We start from the raw sequence: 10,736 nt of genomic DNA, 5'->3' as shown, positions 1-10,736 counted from the left end.
GTGACCTCGGTCCCGGTCCCTCCTGGTCCCCTGATGGGGGAGGAGAGGGTGACGTCTTCTGTCCCCAGAGGAGCCAAGGCTCTCGGGCCCTAAAATGGACATGGGGTTCCCCTGTGATTCCTGGGGCACCTGCCAGACCCTTGCCAGCCTCTCCCTGGCTGGGGGTTCAGGACGGCCCCTCCTTGGGAGAAGGACCCCCCTAGCCTCCCCCTTAGGTGTCCACTTCCTGGGCATCTGCCTTGGCCCTTAGGTCTGCCAGGAAGGAGGTGGAGGAGGTCAGCGTGTGAGTGAGGCCCGGACACAGGTCACCCCACAAGAGCGGGCATGCGGCCAGCCTGCTCTGCAGTTGCCAGGAGGGACCCCAGCTTCCAGCCATTCCCAAGGTGGGATCCCGGGCCTAATGGTGGATCCTGGGCCCCACCAAGACCCCCTACCCCATGTGTGTGCCCAGGACGTGGGGCAGGGCAGGCAGCTTACCCCAGAGGTGCCGGCAGGGGCTCACCTAGATGTGGCACTGCTCTGTGGGGGAGGGAGAGCCGTGGCGGGGCGTCAGGATGGGACTGGACACCCCAGGACAGAGGGAGCTGGGGAGGGATCCCCACAGGGTGCTGCACCCCAACCCCTCTTCCCGGGAGGCCTGGGGAAGGCAGAGGGGCGGCCGAGCTCACCCGCTCCCTGGCGCAGGCCCAGGACCATCTGCACATGCTCCAGCAGCGACGCCAGGGCCCCGGCGAATTTCTCCATGGCCTCATCATCCATCTCGGGTCCTGGCCGTGGGGCAGGGCGTCAGGCCCTGAAGCAGCCCCAGCCCCGAAAGCCCAGAGACCCTGAGGGCTGCACCCGGGCGCGAACCCAGGAAGGAGGCACCAGTGTGCTGGAGCTCGAGGAGCTTGGTCCTGCCTCGCCTCCCAGGGTGGTCTGCAAGCCTCGGGCCCCTGCCCGACCCCCTCAGCCCCGTTCCTCTCCGCTTCCTCCCCGGGGCGGTGCAGGGGTGTCTGCACGGTCACGGGAGGAAAGGCTCCCCCTGCCCCACTAGCCTGGTCTCCCCCCCCCCACCCCTAGTGGGTTGACAGGACCAGGAGTCGCGACTGCCCGGTGCTCACGGCCCCCCTGGGAGCAGGGGCAGCATCACGGCTACATTTCCTTCAGCCAGAAGGTCGCCCTTTAAAGTTGCTTTCATATCTGAAAGTGTTCTGAAGTCATTAAAAATCTCCTCCTAGAAGACTCCTGGATTAATATGAGCCAGTTCTGCCCACTGGGCAGCAAGGCCCCTCCTGGGGAGAGACCACTGAGCCTTCTGCCTCAGCCCGCTCGCCCGTCCCAGACCTTGTCCCAAGCACTCCGCCCCCTACGTGTCACATACATCTGACCACCAGTGTCTGGCGCCAAGGCTGGGACCTTGGCTTGCGTGTCCCGTGGGGGCCAGTGAGGCAGACCCCTCCCCTTCCTGCCGCCAGGGGCCGTGAAGTTTGGGGATCTCGAGTGCCCCTTATTAATAGTTGCACCAAGGGTACCGTCTCGGTGAGGCGCAGCTCCTCTGGACACGCTCTGCAGGGTCCCCACGTACCCAGACACTGGCACATCACGCTGCCCTCATCAGTGGGCATCGGCCCTCCATGCAGAAGATCGTGTAGCTGCTGTAGTCTGTGTCCGGCACAGAAATCTTCCTTTCCCCGTGATCTGGAAAAGGGGCCGGAATGGAGCCTGAAATCTCTTCTGATTCCCTCCACCACAACTGTCGGGGGGCCCAGAGCATCGCCTGGGAGTGCTGTTTCCCACGGCAGCCACTGGGCAGGCAGTATCCTCTCCAGACACCCAGTGAATGCCCTCTCTACCAGGTGCGGAAAGCCCACCCCTGGCTGCACTAGTCTGATGGACCCCCAGCCAGGACACTTTCAACAGCATCATCCAGCTGAGACCACCCCCTCCCACACTTGGGCCGAGACTGGCGACAGCTCTGACACGCTGATGCTACGGCAAAGCCGCTCTGTGTGCCCACCGCCTGCTTGGGCAGACTCTGCTTCCCGTGTCCTGCACGTGGCGTCCATTCAGTCAGTTATTCCTCCAAACCCCCAGGCACTAAATCGCAGGTGGGCCCCCTCCCTGGAGGTAGGTGCCCAGGTCCCTGAGCAATCAACAAATAATTCAGGATGGAACTTGAGTCCGGAGTGATACATGGACTGCAAAGAGTGGAAGACAGAAGGGAGAGTATTTCAAGAAGAAGGGTGGCGATGGCTCTGTCTTTCAGAGGTGGGGGGACCTGGGGGAGCATGGGGAGACCCTGCATCCTTGGGGTCCTCATTCCCTGCTTAATTGGGAGCAGGACGATGATAAGTCCAGACACCTTCCCAGGCAGACCTGAGGCCCTGCAGATGAGGAGCAGGGGATCCCCACCACACCCACTGCCTTTCAGAAAGAGGATGGGGGAGCCTCCCCTGGTGGCTCAGTGGCAAAGAATCCACCTGCCAATGCAGGAGACACGGGTTCGATCCCTGGTCCGTGAAGATCCCACAGGCTGCAGAGCAACTAAGCCCGGCACTGTAACTACTAAGCTGCGCTCTAGAGCCCAAGAGCTGCAACTACCGAGCCCACGGGCTGCGACGACGGCAGCCGCGTGCCCAGAGCCCGTGCTCTGCAACGAGAGAAGCCCTGGCACCGCAACTGGAGAGTAGCCCCGGCTCACCGCAACTAGAGAAAAGCCCGTGCCACGAGGAAGACCTGGTGTGCCCCCAAATAAATAAATAAATGAAATGAAATATATATGAAAACGAGGCCGTGACAAGCAGCAGAGGCGAGAGGCCCTGTGGATCGGAGAGAGGGCAGCTGGGTCCTGGCATGGGGGCTGGATCTGGGGGCCCAGGGTGTGTCCCAGGGAGGCTGCCAGGGCTGGGGTCAGGGGGCAAGGCCTGGAATGTTCCAGAAGCAGGTTCCAGATCGGAGAGGCAAATGCACAGTGCGCCCGCCCACCGGTCTGCTTTGTTTTGGAGATTTTTAAGGAGCCGCAGGCCAGTTAGTGAACAGGGAGCTGGTCATGTGTCTGTCCACCGAACCCACCCCGCGGTTCACAGGATGCCTGCCCCCTGCCCTCCACCTTCGCCAAGCAGGCAGTGCCAACGGGGCAGGAGGGCGTGGGGGCCTCAGGCCTCGTCACCCCAAGAATGACCTCTGTTGGGGCAGGAAGCAGGGCCTGGCGTGCAGCCTTAGGCCACAGACTCGAGCAGACTCCTGCTGCCAGGATGGTGAACACCTCAGAGCGTCGGGCAGGGCCCTGTGTGGACTGCGGCTGCCCCGAGGGCACGCCACAGTTCACTGTGAAGACAGCAGGGTCCTCCGTCTTCTGGGCCATGAGGGTCTTCTCCACACACTCGTGGTTTTTCCTGAAAAGCCAGGTGGTTGCGGGGGAAGGGGTTATTCATGAGCCCTGCAGAGGGACAGGAGCTGGGCTCCAGGAAGTGTCCACAGGGCAGGCGGGCACCTGGGCTGGCCCTCCATGGACCCCAGCAGGTGACCCAGGAGATGGACAGCGGGGCAGGCAGAGCTGACCGGAACCCAGCAGGCCAGTGGCCTGAGGCTGAGGGCACAGGGCAGCTCAATGCTAACCCCGTCCGCATGGGGCTTGCACACAGTGCTTCCGAGGATGCTGGGCTCCTGAGGGCTCAGAATTCCTCAAGTCTCTGCCCCCCTTCTCTGGGGCAGACAGGACTCCTGGCAGCAGCTGCCCAGGCCCGATGCCCAGCATCCTGCACACAGGTCTCTCCCCACACTGACCCCAGGGCCACTCCATGTGATGGGCTTTTTGCCCCACGGCCCTGGGCCGGGCTCCGAGGGGACAGGGACCTCTGAGCTCCGTTCCCCATCCCTGGGGCCTTGGTCCCACCTACACCCCACCCCCGGGGGAGTCCACAGCCCTGGGGACGGGGAGTTCCACGTTGAGGGGGAGAACACCCACCGTTTCTGCAGCAGGATCTCCAGGTCGCCCTCGGGGGTGGGCTTCAGCTCCTCCACGTACACTCTCAGGGGGCCGCTCTCGGCGTCCAAGAGGAGCATGTTGCTGGCCGCCATGGCCACCGTGTGCCACATCCCCGCCACCTGGGGAGGGACCTTGAGCTGCATTCCGGGGGCGGGAAGGGGGCCCCAGCCCCACAGTGGGCCCTCTGTCCCACCCCAGCCGGGCCTGGCTGTCTCCTACATGGCCAGGGTTCTCAGGAAGTATGATACACGCGGGTTCCGGGTGCACTTGGGGACCACCTGCTGTGCGCGGACACGTGGGTGGGAGGGGGGAGGTTCTTGAATATTTGGAACAACCCCTGTCTTTGCCTGCCCCCCTACCCCCTCACTGTCCTAAGTCAGCCCCCATTCAGGGTGTGGACCCTCTGAGGACGAGTCCATCCTGGGATGGAGGGGGAAACGGGAGAGTCTGGGGACCAGGTGGCTGGAGACAAGTCCTTCCAAAGTCTGTGGGACCAGGTGGCGCCCCCAGGACCAGCCTCCTCTGTCCCGCGTTAGACTTCTGCAGTCCAGGCTTTCCTGTCCCCTCTCAGCCCCGGACCCCAGCCCCTGGCGCCCACCCTCCACCCCAGACCCCACACCTTTCTAATGTCCAGGTCTCCTGCCATCTGGGGGATGTAGGCAGCCTGGATGCCACAGGCCAGGGCCAGGCCCAGGGCGAGCAGGAAGCACTTCATGGCTGCCGCCAGGGTCACACTTCTAAGCTCAGGAGAGACGGGAAGTCCGAAGCAGCGGGCTTGGGGGCTTATATAGGAGGAGGGCCGGCTGGCCAACCCGGGCTGGGCCGCCCACCCCCGCCTCGTGGTGCCCCGAATCACCCATGACTCATCCTTGGGGCCACAAGGGCACTATCTTCCAGGACAGCACAAGGCCCTCCCTCTGGACCGTGTCATTGCCTTCCGTCCGAGGCCAAGCAGGTAGGCCCCCCGTGTCCTGGGCCCCGACAGTTCCTGACAGGCCCTAGTCGGGGAGGGTCTGGGCTTTGGGTCCAGGCTGGCTGCCAGCATTGGAAACACTTCCTGGGTCAGGTTCTTGGACTGTGATGGGCAGGTGAGAGCCAGCACCGAGGACAGGGTGTCCTGGAGCGCGGATCCGTGGGTCAGCCAGCGACCAGAGAGCCCCGTGCCCGCCAGGACCCAGGGACATGGCCAGGGAGTGGCCGTCTGCGTGCACAAAGGGCTCGGGTCACTGCACTCCTCACGGGTCCCCTGTGTGAGCTGTCCCCGTGGGTGTGTGCCTGGTTCACACAGCTGCCTGAGTGTGCACGGCCTGGCCATGCGTGCTCCATGAGCGGGTGGCCCAAGTGACCCCCCCACACACACATCTTGCTCCCAGTCATCATCCGTGGGAAAGGCCAACATCCTGTTCGAGGTTCAAGTGATCCGGGGGCACATTCCAGGGGGCAGTGCCAGCTCCCGTGGTCAGAACACACAGGGTGCCCAGATGGCTCTGGCCCAACCCCCACACTGGAACCTTGTCCCCTTCCGGTGCCACTCTCTCAGGCTGGCTCTAAGTGACTGCAGCGTGGGCAGCCGCCTCCTTTGCCCCCACCCCCAGCCCATCCGGGACCTAGGCCTGCTTCCATCTCTTCTGCAGTGGTGGCACCTTGCACGGTCTCGAGCCCCCTATTTGAGCAGGGCCTGCTTCAGGAAATGCTGGAGCAGGGGGCCCACTGCCCCTAAATGAGAGCATGTCCCAGAGATGAGAAGCAGAGACAGGCAGGCAAGGCTGCCGGAAGATTTATGCAGGGAGGCAGGCATGGGGGACGCGTGGGGGCAGGAGAAGAGACTGGAGGGGGCTGGCACCCCAGGGAATGCAGACAGGCTGGGCTCCCTGGGCACAGAGCGGGGCATGGGGTGGACCTGCTGAAGTGCAGGGGAGGGGGCTGAGGACCCAGGAGTCCAAGTCCCCAGGTGGAGCAGCTCGCTGAGGCTGAAAGCTGCCCCCCTGAACCCCTACACCTGGGCTCCTGGAGCTACGCGGGGAGGGGCCTTTGGGACCACAGTCCAAATGCAAGAGATGGGGGCGTGAGGGTGGAAGCAGACCAGGGGCCTCCGCCCTACAGGTGCCTCCAGGAGCCGAGAGGAGCTGGGCCCAGATTCTCCACCAGAGCCTCCGAAGGTCCTGCGTGTCCCACACGTGGTCGTCAGACTCCCAGCCCCCAGACTAAGAGGCAGAGTGTGCTGTCTGAGGCACTGGTCCAAGGCAGTCTGCTCCTGCAGCCCTGGGAGCTTCCTGGTGGTAGGTTAAAACAACACACATGTTCTTACAGCCTGGATGGATGAATGATGAGTGGGTGGATGGATAGAGAGGCTGACGGAAGGATCGATGGACAGACACAGGGATAGATGGAGAGATGAGTGAATGGAGAATGGGTGGGCGGATGGATGGATGGATAGAGAGGCTGACGGAGGGATGGGTGGGTGGATGAATGGATGAGTGGATGTGTGAGTGGATGGATGGATAGAGAGGCTGACGGAAGGATGGATGGACAGGCAGATGGACAGATGGAGAGATGCGTGAATGGAGGATGGGTGGTTGCATGGGTGTGAGGACGGATGGATAGATGGATAGATCAGTGGATGGATGAGTCTGTAGGTGGGTGGATGGAGGGAGGGTGGGAGGGACAGTGTGAGTGGGTGATTGGATGGGAGGCAGGTGGATGGATAGATGCATAGGTGTGTGGATGGCTTGCTTAACTCATATCAGATGGGCCATTTGGCTTCTCTGTCTCATGATCCCTCTGACTTTCAAGGTGCTTTCATGCCCAGTGTCACTTCTGCCTCCCACACAGGCAGCAGGAACGAGACGCACAGTGCCAAGGACCTGACCTCGATACACCGTTGTTAGTGACCAAGGCTGGCCTTGAGCCAGGTCAGCCAGAAGCTGGCTCGGAGACGCAGCATCACTTCCTCCTTCCAGGGACCCCTAAGGCCTGGTGCGGGGCCATCCTCCTGAGCCCAGGGTGGGCCCCAGGCCTGCCAGATTCTGCAGACCCCCAGGCCATTTCTCACAATGATCCTTGTGTCTCTCTGGCTCAACTTTTGGCTCCATCTGGAATTTGTCAAAAACCCTGAGTGAAGGCAGAGTGGTAGCTGAGTCTCCTAGTCAACTGAGTGAGGCAGGAAAGAAAGAGCCGCAGCTCCCCGGGCTGTGGGCGGTGGTTACGGCTTTGAGGTGGTGCCAATATATATTCACACACACTCAAAAAGTGGGACTCGGAGTCCTGAACACGCGCCGTGTCGTCCCCCAGCATCCCTACCCCACCAGATGGACTCGATACACACGACGAGCCCGGCAAAGGGACACTTTCTGCCCCTGCAACTCATGTTTTAGGGTGATCAACATCGGCGCCTCCTCCTTCACGAGTCAGACAATTGTACTGTTCCTTTTACTACAGGAAGGTGAAGATCGCAGCGCAACTCTTGAATTAAAGAGAAAATGGAAGAATATGAGAAAATCCAAAGGAGAGCACAGCCCATCAGAACCTGAGGGACCCCTTTAAAGCAGTGCTCCAGAAGAACTTGTCCTAAAAATAATCTTAATAGACAAGAAGAATGAAAAGGAATTAATTAGCCATACTGCTGAAAAATTGGGGGTAAACACAAAATAGACACAAGAGAGTAAGGAAGGAGCTGCTGCTGCTGCTGCCAAGTCACTTCAGTCGTGTCCGACTCTGTGCGACCCCATAGACGGCAGCCCACCAGGCTCCCCCGTCCCTGGGATTCTCCAGGCAAGAACACTGGGGTGGGTTGCCACTTCCTTCTCCAATGCATGAAAGTGGAAGGAGAGGCAAACATAAAAGCAGAAGCTACTGAATTAGAAAATCGAAGGATGAGGGCTTCCCTGGTGGTCCAGTGGTTAAGAATCCGCCTGCCAGTGCAGGGGACACGGGTTCCATCCCTGGTCTGGGAAGATTCCACAGGTCAAGGGGTAACGAAGCCTGGGGGCCACAACTACTGAACCCCACGAGCCAAGAGCCCACGCACCGCAAAGAAGAGCAGCCCCCACACCCCGTAACTAGAGAGAGCCGGCGTGCAGCCACAGAGACACGTCACAGCCGTGAATAAACAATAAGCCGGACAGAAGCGTGCTGTACCTCACCAAGTGGTAATTCTTCAGAACTATCCATGAAATAGATGTACCTTTAGGTAGCAATCTTAAAAAGGAGAAAAACACATAAAATAATAAATGCTATTGTGAAAGTGACCACAAAAGGAGAAGAAACTGAAAAACCATTAGAAAGAAAAGGTTTGCTTAACTCCATGGGGGAAGATGAAAACGTCCATCAAGCAGGTAATTTTCTAGAAAAATGCAAATTACTCAACCTGACAGTGGAAAAACTACATTAATGGACTAATTTTCAAGAAAATCTAGAAAAAAGTTATTAAAGAGTTATTCTCCCCCCCCAAAAAAAACACCAGTTCTGGACAGTTTTACAGGCAAAATTTAGCACAACTTTAAGGAGCAGTTGGCAGAAAGTGAAGAGGAACTCAAAAGCCTCTTGATGAAAGTGAAAGTGGAGAGTGAAAAAGTTGGCTTAAAGCTCAACATTCAGGAAACTAAGATCATGGCATCTGATCCCATTACTTCATGGGAAATCAGATCACATCAGATCAGATCAGTCACTCAGTTGTGTCCGACTCTTTGTGACCCCATGAATCGCAGCACGCCAGGCCTCCCTGTCCATCACCAACTCCCGGAGTTCACTCAGACTCACGTCCATCGAGTCAGTGATGCCATCCAGCCATCTCATCCTCTGTCGTCCCCTTCTCCTCTTGCCCCCAGTCCCTCCCAGCATCAGAGTCTTTTCCAATGAGTCAACTCTTCGCATGAGGTGGCCAAAGTACTGGAGTTTCAGCTTCAGCATCATTCCCTCCAAAGAAATCCCAGGGCTGATCTCCTTCAGAATGGACTGGTTGGATCTCCTTGCAGTCCAAGGGACTCTCAAGAGTCTTCTCCAACACCACAGTTCAAAAGCATCAATTCTTCAGTGCTCAGCTTTCTTCACAGTCCAACTCTCACATCCATACATGACCACAGGAAAAACCATAGCCTTGACTAGAACGAACCTTTGTTGGCCAAGTAATGTCTCTGCTTTTCAATATGCTATCTAGGTTGGTCATAACTTTCCTTCTAAGGAGTAAGCGTCTTTTAATTTCATGGCTGCAGTCACCATCTGCAGTGATTTTGGAGCCCCCCAAAATAAAGTCTGACACTGTTTCCACTGTTTCCCCATCTATTTCCCATGACGTGATGGGACCGGATGCCATGATCTTCGTTTTCTGAATGTTGAGCTTTAAGCCAACTTTTTCACTCTCCACTTTCACTTTCATCAAGAGGCTTTTTAGTTCCTCTTCACTTTCTGCCATAAGGGTGGTGTCATCTGCATATCTGAGGTTATTGATATTTCTCCCGGCAATCTTGATTCCAGCTTGTGTTTCTTACAGTCCAGCATTTCTCATGATGTACTCTGCATATAAGTTAAATAAGCAGGGCGACAAGATACAGCCTTGACGTACTCATTTTCCTATTTGGAACCAGTCTGTTGTTCCATGTCCAGTTCTAACTGTTGCTTCCTCACCTGCATACAGATTTCTCAAAAGGCAGATCAGGTGGTCTGGTATTCCCTTCTCTTTCAGAATTTTCCACAGTTTATTGTGATCCACACGGTCAAAGGCTTTGGCATAGTCAATAAAGCAGAAACAAATGTTTTTCTGGAACTCTCTTGCTTTTTCCATGATCCAGCAGATGTTGGCAATTTGATCTCTGGTTCCTCTGCCTTTTCTAAAACCAGCTTGAACATCAGGAAGTTCACGGGTCACATATTGCTGAAGCCTGGCTTGGAGAATTTTGAGCATTACTTTACTAGCGTGTGAGATGAATGCAATTGTGTGGTAGTTTCATGGGAAATAGATGGGGAAACAGTGGAAACAGTGTCAGACTTTATTTTTGGGGGCTCCAAAATCACTGCAGATGGTGACTGCAGCCATGAAATTAAAAGACGTTTACTCTTTGGAAGAAAAGTTATGACCAACCTAGATGGCATATTGAAAAGCAGAGACATTACTTGGCCAACAAAGGTTCGTTCTAGTCAAGGCTATGGTTTTCCTGTGGTCATGTATGGATGTGAGAGTTGGACTGTGAAGAAAGCTGAGCACTGAAGAATTGATGCTTTTGAACTGTGGTGTTGGAGAAGACTCTTGAGAGTCCCTTGGACTGCAAGGAGATCCAACCAGTCCATTCTGAAGGAGATCAGCCCTGGGATTTCTTTGGAGGGAATGATGCTGAAGCTGAAACTCCAGTACTTTGGCCACCTCATGCGAAGAGTTGACTCATTGGAAAAGACTCTGATGCTGGGAGGGATTGGGGGTAAGAGGAGAAGGGGACGACAGAGGATGAGATGGCTGGATGGCATCACTGACTCGATGGACGTGAGTCTGAGTGAACTCCGGGAGTTGGTGATGGACAGGGAGGCCTGGCGTGCTGCGACTCATGGGGTTGCAAGGAGTCGGATAACCAGTAACAGTCTGATAAAAGAAGACTAATTAGGATGAACAGATGTTAAAATTAGCCAAAAAAGCGTGACGTGTGCGTGCCAAGACGCTTCAGTCATGTCCAGCTCTCTGCGACCCTATGGCTTGCTGCCTCTGTTTTCTATTGTAGTCTCCCATTTTATTTTATTATTTTATTTTTGCTGCACAACATGTGGGATCTTGGTTCCCTTA

General features: G+C 57.1%; 1 protein-coding gene across 1 annotated transcript; it reads right to left on the bottom strand.

Moving 5' to 3' along the window:
* Window positions 1–211: 211 nt before the first annotated feature.
* LOC133256631 (beta-lactoglobulin-2-like) lies at window positions 212–4,685 on the bottom strand. Its single transcript, XM_061431407.1, has 5 exons — window positions 4,590–4,685; window positions 3,950–4,107; window positions 3,214–3,377; window positions 669–767; window positions 212–252 (listed from the first exon to the last, which is right to left on the bottom strand). The coding sequence occupies exons 1-5, from the start codon at window positions 4,683–4,685 to the stop codon at window positions 212–214; spliced, it is 558 nt and encodes a 185-aa protein (XP_061287391.1).
* Between the last annotated feature and the right edge of the window lie 6,051 nt (window positions 4,686–10,736).

This window comes from Bos javanicus, chromosome 11 (assembly GCF_032452875.1).
Source record: "Bos javanicus breed banteng chromosome 11, ARS-OSU_banteng_1.0, whole genome shotgun sequence".
Taxonomy (NCBI): Eukaryota; Metazoa; Chordata; class Mammalia; order Artiodactyla; family Bovidae; genus Bos; species Bos javanicus.
This window is presented reverse-complemented; position numbering and strand designations above follow the sequence as displayed.

What these genes read in the sequence shown, in the direction of transcription:
- LOC133256631 (XM_061431407.1), bottom strand. Translation starts at nt 4,685, where the DNA reads ATGAAGTGCTTCCTGCTCGCCCTGGGCCTGGCCCTGGCCTGTGGCATC. An exon ending in GAGACCTGGACATTAGAAAG is followed by an intron (nt 4,108 to 4,589) that starts GTGTGGGGTCTG and finishes CCCGGAATGCAG; the next exon opens with CTCAAGGTCCCTCCCCAGGT. An exon ending in GGGCCTGCGCCAGGGAGCGG is followed by an intron (nt 253 to 668) that starts GTGAGCTCGGCC and finishes CCTTCCTGGCAG; the next exon opens with ACCTAAGGGCCAAGGCAGAT.